The sequence below is a fragment of the Equus quagga genome, unplaced genomic scaffold (assembly GCF_021613505.1).
Source record: "Equus quagga isolate Etosha38 unplaced genomic scaffold, UCLA_HA_Equagga_1.0 268.1_RagTag, whole genome shotgun sequence".
Classification (NCBI taxonomy): Eukaryota; Metazoa; Chordata; class Mammalia; order Perissodactyla; family Equidae; genus Equus; species Equus quagga.
This window is the reverse complement of record NW_025799869.1, coordinates 2,234,292-2,255,649: the sequence shown is the minus strand read 5'-3', so window position 1 is coordinate 2,255,649 and position 21,358 is coordinate 2,234,292. Positions and strand designations below refer to the sequence as shown.

The 21,358-nt window shown below is 50.9% G+C and overlaps 1 protein-coding gene across 3 annotated transcripts in view; it reads left to right on the top strand.

Moving 5' to 3' along the window:
* The window catches only part of LOC124233878 (selenocysteine insertion sequence-binding protein 2-like), a 39,422-nt gene extending 18,762 nt beyond the window's left edge, over positions 1-20,660 (top strand). For 2 of the 3 annotated variants that reach the window (XM_046651139.1, XM_046651138.1), the window contains 7 exons: positions 8,882-9,045; positions 9,748-9,886; positions 11,365-11,518; positions 12,200-12,420; positions 18,681-18,835; positions 19,180-19,372; positions 19,793-20,660. In XM_046651139.1, coding sequence (XP_046507095.1) covers positions 8,882-9,045; positions 9,748-9,886; positions 11,365-11,518; positions 12,200-12,420; positions 18,681-18,835; positions 19,180-19,372; positions 19,793-19,896 — 1,130 coding nt within the window. In that variant the 3' untranslated portion in view covers positions 19,897-20,660. The other variant, XM_046651140.1, reaches the window with a different exon arrangement.
* The last annotated feature ends 698 nt before the right edge of the window (positions 20,661-21,358 follow it).

The following is a 21,358-nucleotide window of genomic DNA, read 5'->3' as shown; positions in this document are numbered from 1 at the left end:
ATTGTGCTTAGTGAAATTAGCCAGTCATAAAAGGAAAAATATTGTATGATTCCACTTACATGAAGTATCTAGAATAGGTGAATTCGTAGATAGAGAATAGCTTAGAGGTTACAGGGGCTAAGGGGAGGGGAAATGGGGAGTTACTGTTTAATGGGGACAGATGTTCAGTTTGGAGCATGAGAAAGTTTTGGAAATGGATAGTGGCAGTGGTTGCACAACATTGTGAATGTAATTAATCGCACCGAATTGTGCACTTAAGAACAGAATAGTACATTTGATGTTAGGAATATTTTGCCACAAATGTTTGTGGTTTTTTCTTCTTAAAGATTGGCACCTGAGCTAACAACTGTTGCCAATCTTCTTTTTTTTTTTTTCCTGCTTTTTCTCCCCGAATCCCCCCAGTACATAGTTGTATGTTTTAGTTGTAGGTCCTTTTAGTTGTGGTATGTGGGATGCTGCCTCAACGTGGCCTGATGAGCCCTGCCATGTCTGCACCCAGGATCCGAACCAGCAAAACCCCGGGCCGCTGCTGCGGAGTGCGCGAACTTAACCACTCAGCCACGGGGCTGGCCCCTACCACAGATGTTTTAAAAGTTATTTAAATATGATGACTTTAAGAAATAGATCTTATTAAAAGATGAGTTCCTCATTTATATGATGACATTGTGTACCTAAAAATCTTAGGGTATGTAAGTGTCCTGTATAGTTTAGGAAGCTGCATCTCATAGAAACGAATGACCTGCTTGTGCACGGGGATGCAGCTCATTGCGTAAGCTCAATGCTGATGCCATCATCCTCTCTTCTGAAACAGCTTGCCTTAGAGCCAAGACAGGTGAAATTGGCAGTGTGTCATAGAAAGAAACATGCACATTCGCCAGTATAGTCTTTTAAGTATATTTCCTCCTTCTGAGGCAGTTTATTTATTTATTTGAAATATAACTGCATTTTTAAAAAGAAAATACAAGTACCCAGGGAAATGGTAAAGAAGCTTACTTTATTCTTTTTCTGAAGCATTTTAAAGCAACTTGTAGGCGTCCTATCATTTCGCCTGTAAGTAGCTCAGTCTGCCTCCCTAACTGGTGCTGTTTACTATGGCTTTAGTCTCAGGACTGCTGAGCGTGATCTGTCTCTTCAGGGGAGGTGGGATCTTTTTTCTCTGGAAAGTTTTCAAACATCCAGAAAAGCCGAGTAAATGTATAGTGAACTCTGTACTCACCACCTACACTGTACGATTGCTAGCTGTTTCTTTCTGTCACATAAGCATCCCAGGGGTCAGCAAACTATGGCCCACTGGCCACCTCTTGTAAATAGAAGTTTTATTAGAACACAGCTGGTACCTCTTCATCTGATTATCTGTGGCTGTTTGGGAGCGGTAACGGCAGTCAAGTATTGCAGCACGCATGTGTTTCTAAGCCCAAGATAGGTACTGTCTGGCCCTTTCAGGAAAAGTAGGCTGACTGTGATCTAGCCATCCATCAGTATGTTTTAGTTCTCGTTTCAAAATAAGTTGCACACTTCAATATATTTTATATCCTATGTGTTGCAGCATTTATTAACTAGAGTTCAATATTTATTTATGGTTCTCTTATTTTTCCCTCAGAGGTAAAATATGCAAATGATGAAATGCATGGATCTTAAGTGCACCATTTGAAGAGTTTTGGCAAACAGATAATTCTGTGTAACCCGAGCTCCCAGCCACATAGAGCCCACCAGCACCCTTGAAAGTTTCCTCAGGCTTTTTCTAGCCAGTCCTGGCTGCTGCCCTAAGCACACTTGGCTCTGATTTTTTTCTGCCATAGGTTAGTTTTTCCTGTTCTAGAAGCTCATAGAAATGGAATCTTACAGTGTACGCCCCTTTGTGTAAGGCTTCTTTGACTCAGCACAGTATTTTTGAGATTTGCTCCTGCTGTGTATGTATATCAGTAGTTGCTTTTTGTTTTTATTAGGTGAAATTCATATAACATAAAATTAACTATTTTTAAAGTATACAATTCAGTGGTATTTAATACATCACCACCACCTCTGTCTAGTTCCAAAACATGTTCATCACCCCAAAAGGAAACCCTGTACCCATTAAGCTCCCATTTTCCCCATCCTCTCAGCCCCTGGTAACAACTGGTCTGTGTTTTCCCTGTGGATTTGCCTGTGACATTTTGTATGAATGGAATCATACAACATGTGACCTTTCATGTCGATCTTTCACTTAGCATGTCTTAGATTCGCGTCCGTCTTCATGTATAGTGTTTCACTAGTTTTTATGACTGAGTCATAGTCCATTGACCACAATTTGTTTGTCCATTCATTGGTGGATGGACATTTGGGTTGTTTCCACCTTTGGGCTGTTGTGAATAATAATGCTATGGATATTCGTGTACACGTGTGTGTTTGAGTAGCTGTTTTCAATTCTCCTGGGAGTGGAATTGCTCAGCCACGTGGTAGGTATATATCTAGTTTATAAATTTGCCAGATCTTCTTGCAAACTGCTTGTGTACTGTTTTACACTCACTAATAATGTGTGGGAAGTTCTAGTGGTTCCACATCCTCACCAACGTTTGGTATAACTGTTGCTCTTCTTAATTTTAGCTATTGTGGTGGGGGTGGAGGTGGGATATTTTTGAAGCTGAAGATTCTAAACGCTGTTTCTCCCTTGGATCATTTTATATGGGTTGTTGAATGATATAGTGAGCAATTTCCTAAATAGCCTTAAGGGGCTACAGCGGAAGCAAGTTTTATGTGACACTGTCATAGTGATCTTTATTAAAAGCCTGGAGTACAATCTTAAAATGTCTGGATGCAGTTAATGTCAGCTGGAGTGCGGTGGCTGAGGCACCAGTGGACAGTGCATTCCTGAACCCAGTGTTGTGTTGTCGCGCTGTCTTCCCAGGACCGCCTGCAATGGCCTTACCTGCGAGCAGGCTGAAAATGCAGGTTTTGGGCACGCCTCAGATGCGGTATGTTAGACGCGCCAGGCACGGGATCTGGGAGTGGGAATTTTTCTTTTGTCTTTGTTTTTTACTTCTTATTATGGAAAATTTAAAACATCATTAAAAGTGGAGAGAATATGATGAACTCTGCCACCATGTGCACCTTACCCAGCTCCAACGATTATCAGCATTTTGCCAGTCTTGTTGCATCTGTAACCCTACTTTTTTTTCCCTGAAGTATTTTAAAGAAACTTGTAGGTCATTTCATCTATAAGCACCTCAGTCAGCATCTCTAACTGATGGTGATTTTATCTTTAACTGAATTACCCTGCCATCCTCCCATCTAATAATATTAATGATTATTTCTTGTCATCATCTTGTTTCCAGTCTCTATTTAAAATTTTTGATTGTCTCAACAATTTTGGTCATTTTATATCAGGATCCAGTTTCACATCACGTGTCTGAGTAATTCTTAGATGCACCAGAGCTTGAGACCACTGCCCCCTTAGATAGCGTTCCCTCCGACTTGGTTTTCTCAACTTGTCTTGTCTTGGCAAAAGCCTGGAGTGCTCTTGCTGTGTATCACTGTTTTCAGACCAATCCAGGTGCTTTGGTGGAAGTTGATAATTTATGGATTGTCTATGGGCCAACTCAGCTTGTCCTCAACAGTTAGCATTGGGCTTATTTTGTACTTTTTGGTGAGATGGTCAGTCAGATGTAGTCATGAGAGGACATGGGAGGGACTCAAGAAAAAAGAAAATGCTTATTATACCCCTGGGTTTAGGCCAGGGCCTTTTTTGGGGTTTCCACTGGAAAGGTGAGGCAGGGCAGGGCACGTGGTTTGGGATTGGCCAGTTTGGATAATCTTGGTGAGTTCTAGGTTTCAGTGTGGTCCCCAGTTGTCTGGTACCTGGCGCTGGGGTGATTAAGACAGAGGGTACTCCCTCCTGGGCACTGGTCGCGTAGCGGAGGTCTGGCTCTGGCTTGTTTGGTTTGCATGTCACAGGCGTGCTGTTGCTGTCTCTCAGAGTGGCTGCCTCGTTCGGGGCAGACTCTCCCTAGCTAGAAAGATTTTAGGATGTCAAAACGTCATAATGTGTAGAAAATAAGTATATACACACACACGCACATACATATCCATGCACACTGCAGGGCTTCACTCATTTCCCAGCAGACATTAGCATAGCCTGGACGTGTTTCAGAGCAAGTGTTTCGTGTGTACCCTGTATCACCCCCAGAGGAATCTGCACAGTGCCCTGCCCAGCCTCTGATTCTGGAGTATAGCAACCCGGGGAGCCTGCCGGGAAGTCTTTTGTTGCATGAGGTTCTCTCCATACTTCATAGAAGTATGTGGTGTTGACTAGTTGGAAATTGAGGAGGGGCGGCCACACTCAGTGGCGATAGTTCTGTCATTGTTGGTGTTGAATCATAACTGGAGGAGGAGAGGGCAGTGCCAGCAGTCAGCGGTTTGAGGTCCCCTGTTGTGATAGGACTTCATTGCGAATGCATGTGAGAACAGGAAAGGGTGCTAAAGCGGAGCTTGGTCTCACACCATTCAGCTTACGTCTTGTCCCATATCCATTCTTGTGTGCTCTCTTGAGTGTTGCAGTGTACCAGTATTGCACTACAGTGTGCACAGTTCAGCACACCCCTCTTCAGAGCCCAGCAGGTCAGCTCGCAGGGACTGCAGTGGTGGATGGAGGCAACCAGGTGGTCGTGTCAGGCAGAGGGATCCATGAAGTCTGTAACAGTATAAAGTGGAATAACTATGTCTGACACCTGTTTATTCCACGTGTAAACTATGGACTGAATGTTCCAGACCTCCAGTCAAAGGTGAAAGCAGGAAAAGGGGAGGAACTGCCTCTGAGGGGGTAGGAGGTGGCTCTTTTGCAACTAGGTTCAAGTTGGACATTTTGGCTGGAATCATGTATGAAGTAAACAGTTTAGTGAAGCGTGGGCGAGGCGTTCCCTCACATCATATTTTTAAGTAGTTTGAGGCAGTTGGATTGTGAGGCTGGGATCTTGACAGTATTGAAATGATATTTTGACCAGAGATTCCAGGAATGCCCAAATCCTGTTACCTTCCCTTTTGACATCACTAGTGGAACCGTCTGAAGTAAAAATTAACCAAATGGAATTCAAAATTCCTCTTTATTTTTAGCTGACAATGCCAAATACCCCTCTGCAGGCTTTGTGGCTAGAACACAACTTAACTCACAGGTCTTTGGGGTCTCACGTATGTTCTGGAGCCTGGATCAGGTCTTCCAAGCAGGCTGGCTGGGTTGAGGAGGGGGAGAGGCACACGTTTACCAGCAGCGTGGGGAAGAGTAGCCCTGGCCACTTAGCTGACATTGTCATTAAACCTGAGATATGCTTCTTGTAGACAGCAAAGGGTCATATCTTTCCTTTATGCAGTCTGGCAGTCTCTGCCTTTTGAGTGGGGTGTTTTGTCCATTCACATTTAATGTATTTGTTACTGAGGTTGGATTTATTATGCTTTTGCTATTTTATTCTGATTCTGTCTTATTTGTTCCTCTGTTGCTCCTTAACTGCCTTCTTTTATGTTGAATAAATATTTTTAGAGTACCATTTTGATTCCTTTGTTGATTTTTTTCTTTAGTTTTAAAAATTATTTTCTTTGTTTCTCTAGGGATTACATTGTAAGTCTTAGTTGATGTGTTGGAGAGCCTTTACTCCAGTATGACTGTTTCCTTCCTCCTCCTTTGGGCAGCTGTTGTCATAGGTTACAGCAAACATACAGCATTGTAATTAGTGCTTTATGCAGTCATATCTTTTAAAGAAGTTGAGAGAAGAAATGAGGAAAAAGCTCACATTTACCAGTTTTATATTTGTGATTTTAGTGTTTTTATTCCTGTGGATTCAGTTGCCATCTGGTGTCACTTCTTCCAGTCCTTCTTCTGAAGCATTTCCTTTCGTATTGTCCGGAAGCTCTCTAAGAAGCAGACTCTCTGTCTTTGTTTATTTAGGAACATCTTTATTTTGCTTCCATTTTTTGAAGGCTAGTTTTTCTGAGTATAGAATTCCTCATTGACAGTTTTCTCCAAGACTAAATGTCATTCCACTGCCCTCTGGTTTCCACTGTTTGCAGTGAGAAGTCAAGTATGACTTGAATTGTTCCCCTTTCTGTGACGCGTTGTTCAGTCTCTTCCTGCTTTTCCATAGTTTCTCTTTGTTTTGACCATCTGCAGTTTGACTGTGATGTGTCCAGGTGTGGAGCTCTGTATTTATCCTACTTTTGATTGGTTGTAGTTTTTGGCTCTGTAGATAAATGTTTTCATCAAATTTGGGAAGTTTAGGGCCATTATTTCTTCAAAGAATTTTTGTTGTTCCCTCTCTCCTCTCCTGATACTCCCATTCTATGTACAGTCACGTGCTGCATAATGATGTTTTAGTCAGTGATGCACCGCATGTATGATGGTGGTCCTATGAGATGATTGCCGTGTGGCCGTTAGGTGTGTAGTGGGCTCTACTGTCCAGGTTTGTGTAATTACACTCTGATGTTCACACGGTGAAGGTGCCTAATGATGCATTCTCAGAAGGCGTTCCCGTCATTAAGTGACGCATGATTGTGTATTGACAGCCTGATGCTGCCCCACAGGTCTCTGAGGCTCTGCTCATTGTTTTCAGTCTTTTTAAGTCTTTCTTTAAATGGAATATTTTCTATTGATTTATCTTTGAGTTCCCTGATTTTTCTACCATCTCAAATCTGTTCAGCCACCATGCTTTATAATTTCTATTTATTGAAATCCTTTGTTTAAATCTGTTCTTGTAGTTGCCTTGAAGTCTTGGTCTGCTGCATCCTGCAGCTGGGGACACTCAACGACAGTTTCTGTTAAGTTCCTTTTTCCTTACTATGGATCACAATTTCTTGTTTCTTTGAAAGTCTCAAAATTTTTTGTTTAATACTGAATGTTTTGATTAATATAGCAACTCTGGATTATGATTTTTTCTTTCTTAGAGTAATGATGGTGATGGTTTTCTTCCTTTTAAGTAACTGCCCTGATCTGAATCTGCAGGCTGTCTTCCCCGTGGTATGTGGTTGATGTCTCTGCTTATGTTTTCTTGTTTTTGTTTTGTTTTTGGCTTGCCTTGCCAGGCATCACCCCTGTGTCTACAGAGCACAGATGGGTCAGAGGTTGTGCTCAAACATCTTGAGACTACACAACCTCCACTGTGTGTTCACAGGTCTGTGTGGGCTCAGAGCTCATTCAGCCCTCACGCCATGGTCAGGTCTGCCTGGCGCAGTTTCTGCTGGGCCTTGTGTCTCCTATACATGCATGTGGGCTCTGACATTGCCTAGGAGTGTGTGGGTAGCCTGGCTCTTGCCTTGCTGCACACGCACAGAGCCAGCCCAGATGTATGGGGTGTGCATCTCCCTGAGGCTGCTCTCCTCCTGGGAATCCTGGAAGGCTCCACCTGGTCAGCGGCTCTGTACTTGCCCACAGAGGATGGCACCCCAGGCTGGCTGAGCTGCTGCGCCCTCCCTGTTTGCCAAGATCACCTCTCTGAGTGACCACACTCTAAATCCAGCAAGCCCCTTCTAAAGGCAGAAACAGTGGAGCTGCTGGTTTTCCCCGCCTTTCTGCCTGGGTCGAATTAGCAGAGCAGGGATAGGATGGGAGCAGCCCAGGCCAGACCCCCGACCAGGCTGTCCTCACCTGGAGTTAGTGGACGCTCCTCGGTTTGTGGTGGGCCTTTGGTCACTTTCTGGAGGGCCGACATGATTGTTTTGGCAGTTTTGTCCAGCTTGATGGCTGCTTTTGGGGGAAGGTTGGTTGACCTCCTCATTCTGCCTTGGGAAGGGACTCCCCAAGACCCACTGTTAACGCTCTGTGAAGAGTTGCCTGGCAGTGGGGTGCAGATAGGAGGGACCAGGGCTGGAGGGCCTGGGTGGCAGGTGTTGCAGGAGGCCAGTTGAGGTTCTGAACTTGGAGGTGGCATTGGAGTTGGGGTGAGTGAGCAGATGTACAGGGCTGCCTGTCAAGCAGAGCTGATGAGAACAACAGAGACAGTCACCAGTACTTTTCAAGCATAGCATGGGAGCAAGGCTCCAAAGATGAGCTACTGTGCCATGGCCACCGCTAGAAGCAGCCTGGAGCAGGGTGTAGAGGGCCTGCGTGCTCTGAAGCAGGGAACTGGGCAGGTGAGACTTACTGGACATAGGCAACTGACAGAACACCAGCAACTTAAACGGGCTATGCCAGAATTAGGGAATGCGGGCTAAAGAATGTTAGGAAAAATATTGATGGTTGTTCAAGGTGGACAGTAGGTACGTGGGGTTTGTTGTTGTACTGTTGTCTTTTCTTTGGTGTGTGCTTGGAAGTTTTCCTGAAGAGTGGGAAACACATGCACAAGTGAACTGTTTCCTTGGAGCAGGAACAAGGTGGGAAGTGGAGCAGATCTGGAAGGTGCAGTGGAAGTCTCCGGTAGTAGTGGTGATGCTGTGTCGACTGTGTGCAGGGATTGCCACCTGCTGCATGTGAGGGGATTTGGAAAGTATGTTTATGTCTGGAAAACTCAAGAGAATCAACCAGAAGTAGTATTAGAGTCTTGTAAGGGCTAAATTTATAAGGTAGCTAGATAGAAGATAAACATGCGAAACTAGTGGCCGACTTCGGCAAAGGCACTGTCAGCTGAAGGTGGTGGCGGAGACTTACTCAGAAGAGCCGGCCTAAATACGAACTACCTGAAAATATCCTTGTCCAAAAGTGAGATCCACACCTCAGCAGACTACTGGGAACCAGGAGATTCGACTACAGTTAAGCAATAAATGTTTTAGATCTCTACCAAAAGGTGCTAGATTTTATTGAGAACCATTGCCAATTGGAAGAAGGTCTAGGGACAGTTTGGTGAGGATGAGGAAGGCGGGCGGCGTGGGGCCCTGAGGCGGGCGGCCCACAGGCGCGGCCTGAGGCCTGTGTCCTGCTGTGTTGCAGTCGGAGCGGTGCCGGTCCTCTCCAAAGACGCCATGTCCCAGAAGGGCCACCGCTTCAGCCAGGTGAAGACCCCGCACAACCCCCTGGACTCCAGCGCCCCCCTGATGAAGAAGGGGAAGCAGAGAGAGGTCCCCAAAGCCAAGAAGCCCACCTCGTTGAAGAAGGTGTGTGGCGTTCATTGAAACGGGGCGCTGGGAGGCCTGCTCACTCTCCCTGGCCCTGGCCTCCTTTCAGCTCTTAGGCTGTTCGAGTTTAACGTTCACCGTATTTGAATGTGCCGCGTCAAGATGCGTGCACGCTTCTCTGCAGAATGGTGCCTTGCTCTCCCCACGTGATGTGGTGGAGTGTGTGAAGCAGGGTGGCCTCGGCTGCTGGACAGGGAAACCCTTCTGTCCTGTGCTCTGCAATGACATGTACAGGAAACCAGAAATAGGAGTCTCGTTTTCCTCATTCACACTGTCTACCCTCAGGCTCCCTCAGTGACCTGTCTGTTTAGATTGGGTGAATAGTGGGCGCTTCTGGTGGACCTTCTGTTAGGATTGTCACACACATCCTTCATTCACTTCTCAGCAGCCTGGGGGTGTGGTTGGTCTCAGCTGGGGAATGAGTGTCTTGCCTGGGGCCAAGTGGCTGCCGAGCTGCACACTTGCATCAGTGCCCAGGTCTTGGGTGCCCTGCTCTGTGCACCAGGGGGACTTTCTGCTCCTGGGTGGCAGGTAAGAGGGCTAGGCCAGCCCCCGGGGGATTAGGGAGTAAGGGTACAAACAGGCACACTGCTGACAAGCTGAACTTGGGTGGCTTATTTTGCAGAAAAGCTTATAAAGTACAAGAATTTAAGTGTTTTAATCGTTTATTTAATTTTAAAGATTATTTTGAAAGAACGTCAGGAGAGAAAGCAGCAGCGTCTCCGGGAAAATGCTGTGAGCCCAGCTTTCGGCAGTGATGGCGCTCAGGATGCAGAGAGCGGCGGTGATGACCATGCCCTCGAGCAGGCAGACCCCTCAGGTACCCGTTGAGGGTTGCTTCTTAAAGAATTCTTCATTGGGGGCAGCCGTGCGTGCAGCAGCCTGCCTGGAGCTTTGCCAGCCCCTGGCTCCTGTGTGGGGAAAGCATGCGGTGTCAAGGCTCAGGAATGCAGAAGTGTTCAGGCTCCCAGCTTGACAGTGAGAGGAGTCCCCGTGGGTGGGCGGAGCTGCTGGTGCCTCTGCTTGTGGGGGTCTGAGGGACAGGAGTGAGGCCCCAGAGATAGATCTGTGTGGCATTGGATGGTCCTCGAAACTTGAAGCAGCTGTGAGATTTAACACCATTGGCTGCAGAGCTGCGTTCCCACGAGTGTGCGAGACACGGTGTCATAGAAAAGTACCTGTTTACCTTGAAGTAAGCTTTTTATTTAAGAATACGTTCGGGACAATCCACAAATCACAGGTCGCAAGGGTACAGTTTGAGGACTTTTACAAAGTGAGTTCTGCGCCCAGTTGAGGAGCAGAACGGCTCCACGGTCCCCGCACCCCCGGCCTGAGGTCTGGCCTCGACCGCAGCCCCACCAACGAGCCTTTGGGTGTTGTTCCAGTGGAATCTGGCAGCGTGTGCCCCTCTGGCCAGGAGTATGTCTGTGGCCTGTAGGGGTAGTTCCAGATCGTCATTGCTGCAGAGCATGCCAAGTGGTGGGGGGCGTTCGGGGAGCTTCCATGGGGGCCTTTGGAAGCAGGATGTGGGATGTGAGCACCCTCTCCTGCCTGGCATTTCCCAGGCACACTGAGGGCCTGGTCCGCTGCCGTCCAGCCTTGGCGGCTCCTGCCACACAGCCTTCCAGGGGTTGTACAGCTCCGCCCGGGGTGGAGGCTGGCCCACGGGCTGTTGTCTTTGTGCTGTTGGCCATCCTGGCGGGTGAATTCCTTCTCCTGGAGGTCTCTTACCTCACTTGCACTTGGAAGTCTCTGGAAGTAACCGTTTGTAACTGTAGGCTATTACCAAGTCCCGTCTGGTGTGTAAACAGGTTGAGGCACCCCTGTAGTTCAGGGGTTTGAGTTCAGCTCTTACTTGCTACAGGAACGGTCTCAAGCGTTTCAGTGCAGAAATTCAGAACTAACAACCTGATTTTAAAACTTTCTGATAGGAACTTGTTCTGGTTAAATTTCAAAATTGGAAAGTAAATTTTGCCACTGAACTGCATACTAAAAAATTGTTAAAATGGTCAATTTTATAGATATTTTGCCACAGTAAAAGTAACTAAATTGGGGTTGGAGAGGCATCTCCAGGCAGAGCAGGAAGTTGCTGGGTTCTTCTGTTTTTCCCAAGCCATTCCTGTCATTCTGCTGCCGGCTGTGACACTCAGCAGCGATGTCTGACTGTGACGGGTGTGTGCCCAGGCTGGCTGCTCCCATGACAACACCCTGGGAGGCGCCACCAGGCAACCCCGCCGTGGACCCCTCCCCATCTGCGCTGAGCCCACAGCTGCTGTGTCATGACCTCTTTCTCTGAAGCTCCAGCGGGGATGGAAGAGTCGGGGTCCTCCGCTCCTGTGCTGGAGAGCAAGTCAGAAGAGCCGCTGGGAGCTGGGCTCCAGGAGGTGGAGGCCTGCCACCTGGCCCCCGACAGCACTGCCTGCCCCAAGATCCACAGCCGGAGGTTCAGGGAGTGAGTGAGCCGTGGCGCTGAGCCTGCTGCGCGACTGGGGGCGGGCTGTGCTCCTGCTGGTGTTGAGCACTGGGTTCTCCCGCCTGGACGTGCTTGGTCCCAGAAAGCTGAGAGGCTGGGCCCCCGGGTTTTCATCCTCTTGGTGGGAGACTCCGGGTCCCTAGTGATAGTACGTTTCAGGGCTGCCTGATCTGCTGCTGTGAGGGCTCTGTCTTCCTGACGGGAGTCAGAGGTGCCCTTAAATCCAGGTTTGTGGTTGGGGAAATGGGTGGTCAGGTGACGGTGCATGACATCTGTGTTCCCTCTCGTGGTTTAATTTCTCTGTAATTTTTTGGGGAGCTCTGCGTCCTCCCCTCCCCTCCTGTGTTCTCCCTCTTTCTCCCAGGGTAGACTCTCTGGATGTTTGTGTTCATGAGGAGAGGCACACAGCAGATGGCCAAGAGGGGGACGCGTGGCAAGCCGTGGCGGAGGGCGGGTGTGGAGGTGTTTGTCCCTTGTAGCTGGGAGCGGGAGAGGGTACCCCCATCCTTACCTGCCGTAAAATCCAGTCAGGCAGGAATCCCGCCTTTTTGACCAGTGGGGCTGTTGAGGTGCGCGCTCTTGAGAGGGGCCGTGCTGTCCACCCTCCCGTCTGCAGCATCACAGCCAGTGGGAGCTGACGATGTCTGGTGTTCCTTTCAGTTACTGTAGCCAGATTCTCAGTAAAGAAGTTGACGCCTGTGTCACGGAGCTGCTGAAAGAGCTGGTCCGTTTCCAAGACCGCATGTACCAGAAGGATCCAGTCAAGGCCAAGACGAAGCGCCGGCTCGTGTTGGGGCTGAGGGAGGTCCTCAAGCACCTGAAGCTCAGGAAGCTGAAGTGCATCATCATCTCTCCCAACTGCGAGAAGATCCAGTCGAAAGGTAAGGTGCCCGGGGTCCCGCAGCGCGCGCCCTCCAGCTGTCAGGGTGCCCCCGGGGCCCCAGCAGGCGGCTTGTTTTGTTCTCTGTTGAGTATCTTGTTTCCAGAGTTGATCTGATCACCAAGTGCCTCACTGAGGCAGCCAGGCCCCGTGGTCTCCACGACATGGTTCCAGCCGGCGGTGCGGGCCTCGGCAGCAGGACAGGGTGTGTTCTGTAACGCTGTGTGCTGGGCGCAGAGCCAGTTTGCTCAGGGCTGGGGCGGGTCACTGGTCACTCACGCCACAGGGTCTTTGTGACTGGCAGCCAGGTAGTCCCTGCATTGGGCTCTTGTCCATTTCAGATTTCCTTGTTCAGTCTGTGTCCACTAAGTAAAGCCGTGGGTTTGTCCGAGCGCTAGGCCGTCTTCCTGATGCTGGAAGGTTGGTTATTTTGTGGGATGTGATAGGTTGGATGGGGGATCGACAGCGAACTCCCTTCCGTAATGTCTCCCAGGGGCCCTCATTGCTTGCCCATTCGATGTCGGCCTGGGCTGTGCAGTCGGGGTACTGGTGGTCAGGTGGTCAGGGGCCAGCACTCAGACACCGGCCCTCCTCTTCATCCAAACACTCTGAGTCCTCTCGGGCCATGTCAGTCAACTCGGCTGGACTTGCACCTTCAGCGAACCAGTCCAGATCCTGCACTGAGCTTTTCCAGCTGCCATTTTACATCTGAAGACTTGAGGGGTCCTGACTCATCTGTGGCACCCAGGGGCCAAGCAGCTGGACCTGCTCATTGCCAGCCCAGCTGGCTCATCCCCGTCATCCTCACTCAGGGCAGGTCCAGTCCCTGCTGATTGGATAGGATAGAAAGGAGTTTCAGGGGACCTGCCTGTTTGGTTGTGTGCTGGCAGCATCCCCCACCATGATCGATGCTGGGCTTAATGTGAGTCACCCCTCAAGCTCATGGCCAGCCACTGGAACCTCCTGTCGGCAGTTGGTGCATCAGGCACTGTGCAGCTTTGCCCTCTGTGCTGGTTCTGGGCTCCCTGTGCCTCCTGTGCAGCTGTCGTCCTGGGGGTGCCCTCCCTCAGCTCCCGTGGGGCGTGCTGTTGGCTCCCACTCGATCCTTCATCTTGGGGTGCACACGTTCTTCAGTGGCTGAGACAAAACAGGGCTGTGGGGGCCCATTTGGGAGATGGTGCTAGAAATCCAGTCTTTCTGACTTTCCGCCTTGTACCCTTTGTTTCCTCCTCCCTGGAAGCTGTGGGAGCTTCCTTGTGCCCAGGGTTCCAGGAGGGGGCACTTTGTGTCCGATGCTCTCAGGCCTGTCCCCAGCTGCTGGGTCTGTGCGTTGAGCCCCTGCAGTCGCCCTCCTCAGCCCCCGTTGCCCCTTTCCTCGGCTGCTGGGTCTGTGCGTTGAGCCCCTGCAGTCGCCCTCCGTCAGCCTCCAGGCCCCTGTGCTCGCTGCTGGGCCTCCTGCGCCGTGGCCTCTCGTTCCTTGTCCTCTTCTTCTCACCTCTTTCTTTTGGTTCTGTTTCCTGTACGGATTTCCCCACCATGTCTTGTAAACTTCTTAGAGAATTTTTCCTCCCTGCGCCTGTTGTTAGATTCTGGGCACTGTCTTCGTTGTTCTGAAGATTGCGCGCTTGCCGCAGCTGCTGTTGCCGCGTGGAGGGAGCGGGCTCTGAGCACAGGCGTGACGAGCAGCTTCCTTCTCCCCGTGGAGCCCTGGCCCCGGTGACTTGCTGCGCTGCACTTGGGCCGAGGCCTCCGCCAGCGTCTCGTGCTCTGGGCTGTCTGCTGACCTCGGCAGCTCCTGAGAAGCTGACTTGGAGCCTGGACGTGTGGCTGCCGTTTAGGCCGGGAGCTTCATTGTACAGGAGGGGTGCTCTCGCTGCAGCGAGTGTCAGGCTGCCCAGAAGGCTGCTGAAGACAGATGCCAGAGTTTCTGCTGGATAGGTCCAGTGCGCCCCAGACCTTGCATTTCCAGCGAGTTCTTGGGGATGCTGCTGCTCCTGGGACCCCAGTCTAAGCGCCTCTGCTGGAGCCTGGCTGGTTGGGCTGCTGCCACTTTGGAGAGCACCCCGAGGGCCATGTCTCTGACTCCCCTTGGGCTGGTCACGTTCCCAGGGGAGGACTCTGCCCCGTCCTGTGGGATGGGAGAAGGGCGGGGCCTTGACCTCCACCCTGGGAGCATGTGGGGACCGGTGTCCTGCAGTGAGCTGCGCCTGCCTCTTTGGGGTCCAGTGCCCTGCGTCACTGGGTGAAGTGGGTCTGGATGCCGACTTACTGTCACCTCATCAGCACCTCACCCCATTTCCGAAGGTACCCAGTGCGGCCGGTTGCCGAGCTTTGGGGAATCGATCCTAGGGTGCAGATGGCTGGTTCTAGCCTTCTCCCCACTGTTGCCTTAGGTCGGCTAGGTCACTTGTCTGTTTGCATTTTAGCTTCCAGAAATGTTTTTGCTCTCATCTCGCATTTTCTTGTGGATTTGTATCTTTAGAAAACAAACAAATGGGCATGCGTGTATTCAGGTGACGGTCCAGCTTCCTCTTCCCTGGCTGTGCCAGAGAATGGAGCTGCGATTTAACCACAGGCATCTGCAGGATTTCTTGTGTTTAAATACGTTGTTTAATCAACGCTTCCTACAGGTTTTTACTTTAAGGCATCAGGAACTTGATTACATGTCTTAGAAATGTTTCTTCCTCAGCAGAGATAGCCTGTGGCTTACTGTCACCTTAAAGGTGAGCTTCAGATCACGGTCTTGGGTTGTGTTACAGTACTCCATTTGCTCCACGTGGCGTTTGACCTGCTCCTTCTGAGGGTCAGCTTTCAGTGGGAGTTGATCGGGTGGAGCCTTCTGCCCGTTGCAGGTTGTCTCATCGTGGCATGTCGAGAAGTTGGCACTTGGAGGTGCTTTCAGCTCTCACCAGTGACACTGGCTAGGCGGTCAGTTAGCAAAGCAGTTGGACTTTGCTGCTGTGTCGGGGTGCCCAAGCCCCCGCCCGGTTCAGAAGTGCCCTGGGAGTATTCCAGGACTCCAGGAGAGCCCTCACAGCTGTGACTTATTGCAGTGGAAAGAGATGGAGCAGGATCCGCCAGGGGGAAGGCATGTGGGGTGGAGTGGGGGGATCCAGGCACACATGTCGAGTCCTCTCCTGGCAGAGTCACACAGGACACACTGTGACAGCACTTGTGGACTGTCGTCTGCCAGGGAAATGCGTTAGAGGGCATCGCCCAGGGATTTTATTGGGGGCTGATCACGTGGGCAGCCTTGGCCCAGCATGCACCACAGTTGCAGACTCCTGGCAGGCAAGCCGGTCTCAGTGCAGGCCTCACCACTAGCAGGGTAGGCACCGTGGCCACTCTTCACAGGTGGGGCAGCAGGCGCCCCCCCATGAACCCATGTTCCAGCACGAGGCCTTTCTGAGGACAGGGCTGGGCCAACCACGTTTGCTCTTTCCTGCACGCTGCTTTCCTAGCGTTGTGGTCAGCTCTGGGGTTGGGGTGGACATGAGGCTGAGAGACCCCTTAGTGAGAGGCGATGCAGCCAGTGTTTGGGGCACTCGGTCAGTCTCCTGTGACAGGTTGAAAATATATCTCAGGAACACACCCTTCGCCCCACTGCTGCCCCATCCCCCCTTTTCCCAGACTACCCCCACAGCTGGTGTTTTTCTTTGAAGTTTGTTTATGTCCCCAGAAGTGGCCTCCTTACCACTTTCCATATTTTTCAGGTAGATCTGTGGCAGGGGTGGGCAGAATTAAGGGATGTGGGTCTTAAACCTTAATCCCCAATCAGACTGGCTGCAGAAGAAATTCCCAGTTTCCACAGAGTGGGAGGATGTGCATTTGAGAAGTTCTTTTCCTGGAAGAAAATGAGACAATCCTACATAGTCAGGTTCCAGCTGATGGAGATGCTGGGAGCTCTTGTCTTCCCGTGCAGATGTTGTGTGTTCTGTATGGAGTTGGTCTGTATGCAGGGGGCCTGGGTGGGGCCTCGGCAGGGCCCCGCTGTGGCCTCGTTGCACATGCCAGGTTAAAGCAGTGCACCACGCTGGGGGCAGGCTCCCCAGATTCCTCCAGCCACCCACAGGCAGCCACTGTTGCCAGATAGACGTGTCCTCGATAGTCCGTGTGTGACCTGTGGCCTCCGGGGCCCCATTTGTGGCTGTGTCTTTAGCTTCACAGTCTACCTCAGGACCTTGCGTCGCACTGCACCTAGCCCTGTGTTGCTCCTGAAGGGCCGCACAGTCGGTACTGATGGGTGTGTCAGCTGCTCCAGCTTCCTCAACCGTGAGCAGGCCGCACCTCACACACTGTTGTTTCCTACTCTTGGGAACACCTCTGTAGGTTCTGGACCTACAGTTGAAAGGGCGTGTCTGTGTGTGAGGTTGTGTGTGAGAGCAGAGGGTGCCGCCGCTCCTGGCCCCCCGCCCTCTCGGGCAAGTCTCATTCAGGCTTTCCTTGTGAGGGAGCCTGAGCCTCTTTCCACTTGTCCAGAGCGTGATGTTTTCTCTGAACTCTGGGCTCATCTTCTTTGCCCGTCTGTCTCCTGGGTGTGGATCTTTATATTAAGGTGCATGTTTTTTATAAGAAAGTTACTAGCCCTTTGGGTAAGAATTGTAAATATTTTTCTGGTTCGTCATTAGCCTATTTTTTTAACCTTTTTTGGGCCATGCAGAGACTTTAGGTGTTGTATATATTGTTTTTTTTTTTTTTTAAGATTTTTTTTCCTTTTTCTCCCCAAAGCCACCTGGTACATAGTTGTATATTCTTAGTTGTGGGTCCTTCTAGTTGTGGCATGTGGGACGCCGCCTCAGCGTGGTTTGATGAGCAGTGCCATGTCCGCACCCAGGATTCGAACCGACGAAACACTGGGCCGCCTGCAGCGGAGCACGCGAACTTAACCACTCAGCCACGGGGCCAGCCCCCAATATATATATTGGTATTTTTTATTTTTTTTTATTGCATCTATATTTTATGTTATTCCTCAGCCTTCCCACGCCAAGGTTATTAAAGTTTTTTTTAATTGGTCTTTTCTGGTTCTTCTGTGTTTCCACTTTTGTTTAGGTAGACTGTATTTCAGTCTAAGACGGATCTTTCCAGAGGCTGACACGGTTGTCCCTTTTCCACCTCTCCTCCAGCTTCCAAATTTTGCTCTTCCTGACTTGCTCGGGTTCCACACATTCAGATCATTTCTGGAGCCTCCACCTGTCACTTTGCGTCCCCTTATTTATGTTCTCGTAGCTTGATAGCAAGACTTAATGCCTGGTGATGCCAGCCAGATGTTATTTTCCTTTTTCAAAAGACTGGTCTCACTTTTTTTTTTTGTTTCTCAAAATATCCCGTTTGCAGTAAGTTACAGTATTTCAGAGTTTTAGTGAACGTGGAATTGATGTTTTGCGACATTGGATCCTTCTGTCTGGGAGCATAGATGCCTTTTGTTGGGATTTTCTGTTGTGTTTTAGTAGCATGTTGACGTTGCGCTGTAAGTCTGCCATGCTTCTTGATAAATTCATTCCTCCCGGCTGTAACCCTCAGTGGTGGTGTTCGTGGGTCATCTCTCCCATTACACATTCTAGCCGGCTTCTGCTTGGATGTCTGAAGAGTGCTGATTTCTGCATCACTCGTGCACAGACACCAGTACGTAGTTCTCTCTGTTGGTAGGAATTCTTCAGTGCTGCTGGCTTCTGGTCTGGCGGCACAGCACGCCACACACAGCTGCCCCTCTTCCCTCTGCTCTTCCTGAGTACCGGCCTGGCTGGCACCTCTCTGGGAGGCACTGGAGGGCAGTGGGTCTGTGGCAAGGTCGTGTCATTAGGGCCGGAGACATGGAGAGGGATGCTCAGTGACCCTGTGCTCCAGATTGCCATCTGTAAGTGGGCTGCAGCCTCCCCCTCAGGGTCTTCTGTGAGGCTGCAGGAGCTTACGCACACGAAGCAAGTAGATCGGGGGCCTGGCACATAGTGTCTTCAGTAAAAGTTCACCTAAGACTTCATTTCCCATTAGGCACTGATGCCACTTCTGGCTCTGCGTAGACATGTTTCGTTACGCTAAGGAAGGTCTCTTGGAGAGCTGAGTCCTGCCCTGTGGCTGAGGGCAACAGGAGCTTGCACTGCAGTGACTGACTTCTCTCTCCTGGTAGAACCTGGCTTGGGCCACCTACTTGATTGAAGAAAGGAGCTGGGGAGCCTTCTGCCTGTAGAAAGCAGCCCTTTGCGACCAGTGTCACATCCACGCTCCCGTGATGTGGTCCCTGTTGTTTTCTTGTCCTTTGACCAGGTGGCCTGGATGACACCCTACACACCATCATTGATTACGCCTGTGAGCAGAACATTCCCTGTGTGTTTGCACTCAACCGCAAAGCTCTGGGGCGCAGTCTGAACAAGGCCGTTCCCGTCAGCGTGGTGGGCATCTTCAGCTACGACGGAGCCCAGGTGAGACCATGGTGAGAGGCTCCAGCCTGTCCAGCGTGCTCGTGGGAGGGAACTGGAGAGCTGCTGGTTGTCTGCGGTCCCTGGCAGAGCAGCCCTGAGCCTCAAGGCTGGCGCCATTCAAGGCAGAATCCTTGCGGAATGGTGGCCTTGGTTTCCTACGGCTGCCACAGAGCAGCTGCCGCAGACAGGCCCATAGCCAGGAGCCTGTTCTTCCCCTGGGTGGAATCCCAGCACCCAGGTGGAGGTGACTCTTGTTCCCTGTGGAGGGCGCTGTCACTGGTTTGCAGGGGACCCATGTCCTTTGTGGTCAGGGGGTGTTATCTGTGCTCTCACTTCTGCCCAAGGACCAGTTCCACAAGATGGTTGAGCTGACGAAGGCGGCCCGACAGGCGTACAAGGCCATGCTGGAGAACGTGCACCAGGAGCTAGCGGGGGAGCCTGGGCCCCAGGCACCTGCCAGCCCGCCCGCACAGGGCCCCAGCTGCTCCACAGAAGGTGCCCCCCCGGCACCCACTGGAAAAGAAGAGCCGCACTACAGTGAGTGCTGGGGAGGGTCTGGGGTCAGGCCGAGTGCCCTCGGTGTCTTCACGGACTGATTTAAGGGTCAGGGTGGGCAGGAGAGCAGGCCACTTGGGGCAGGCCCGGCTGCGTCCTGGCCATTGTCTGAGAGGTGACCTCAGACTTGGGGACTTGGAAGGGCTTGTCAGTGAGTGTCTCAGGCGCACCTGGACAGAGGGTGGCCTTGAGGACAATGGTGTCCCCGGTGGGAGTGTGTCAAGGCCAGTGTGTGCTGAGGTGTAATGATGCTGTTCACAAAGGGGCGTTGCAGTTGGGGACGGCAGGGTTCAGTCCTGGCCAGGCCCTGTGCAGGAAACGAGCTGCTGGGCTGCATGCTTTCCTGTTGGGACTGTGCCGGCTGTCCCTGCCTGCTCATCAGCTGTGCTTTCTCGTTTCCAGTTGAAATCTGGAGAAGACACCTGGAAGCATACAGTCGATGTGCGCTGGAGCTGGAAGAGTCGCTGGAGGCCTCAACCTCTCAGATGAGGGACTTGAATTTATAAGGAGCGTGCCTTCACGTGTGTTTGCGTGTGGGAGTCAGGAGGGAGGTGTGAAGAAGACTCTGGGACCTTTTCTTCTCTCAGTTCTTCTGTGTCTGACTGGCTGTTTCGTTGGGAGAGGCATCATGCAGGCACGTGGCAGCCTTTGTAGGCATCCCGGGCTGCAGGTCCCCTGAGCGGGCACTCGGCTGTGCTGGCGGAAACCTTCCCTAAGCCTTGAAGGTACAGTTTTGCCTCTCTGAGCAGACTGAGAGTCTGGAAAATACTGGAAACATACTACTCAGAGTACTCTGCTGCTAAGGGTACTTCCTCTGTCCTGCAGGAAGCTGAGCCAGGTCTGTTAGCGGAAGGCGCCCAGGGTGTGTGTCGGGGGTGTCCTCTCCGTGGGTGAGCCAGCCCTGCCCTGCGCAGCCATGGTGGAGCAGGAGTGGGCCCCTTCTCAGGACATGGCCTTTGGGCCAAAGATTGGGGGGTATTTGGAGCATTTGCTAAAATGAGCCTCAGAATGAAAATCGGTTCTCTAACCTGTGACCTCTTTCATGAATTATTCCTCTCCATCTCTATTTTTCAAAGAAACTATGTATGTTGAAGTTCCCAACTTTGAGTTTTGATAATGTAGAAATCTTCTCTTTCTTTTGTAAATGAACATATTCTGAATGTGGTTTCTGTCTCCAAGGTCAGGAGGATAGAAGTCTACTTTCGTACTTTCCTGTAAGTAAGAGGCCTTATTTATTTTGAATAAAGAGTGATGATTTAATTTCACTGGAGACCCTGGTCACCTGAGGCTTCTTGGGTCTCCGTCTCAGTGGTTGTCCCACGTCCTGCTCAGTGCCTTTCAGCACTCTGCTTTGAACTGAAGGGGCTGAGCAGGGAGAGGCTTGCTGTGCCTGGACCTGCTAGAGTCTCAGTCCAAGAGACACTGTCATGGGACCCTCCTCAGTGCCGCCGCCCGCGTGCTCGTCGCAGAGGACGTGGCAGGAGCGGAGTTGCGCTGCTCTCTGCTCATCACGCGGTAGGTATTGTGTTGGCTGTGAACATAACGTTAGTTGAGTTCAGTCGGGCCAAACATCTTTCGTGCCTCTGAGACATAGGTGGCCTGTGGTGAGCGAGTGAAAGTGGAATAACGAGTCGGGAACAACCACTGTGTGCACAGGGCTGGCAGTGTGGCCAGAGGTGTGTGAGGCACCTGTCTGTCCTGCTGTCTGTGACACTGGTTAGTCCTGGTGTGCGCCCTGCTTCTCCGTACACTTTCTGGGTGTTTACGTAGGGACATACTGTCTGGTCACCCAGGTCCTAGTCCCTAACCCTGGGTCCTGTTCGCGGCTCCTCCCTCTGGCCACCAGGAGGAACAGAGGCCTTTCCTGCCCTCTTGTCAACAGGTAGCAAGTTGAATGTGTAGGTTTGAAAATAGGAGATTATTTGAGAATAGATTCCAAAATTAAATTTTGGGGGTAAAACTAAATAG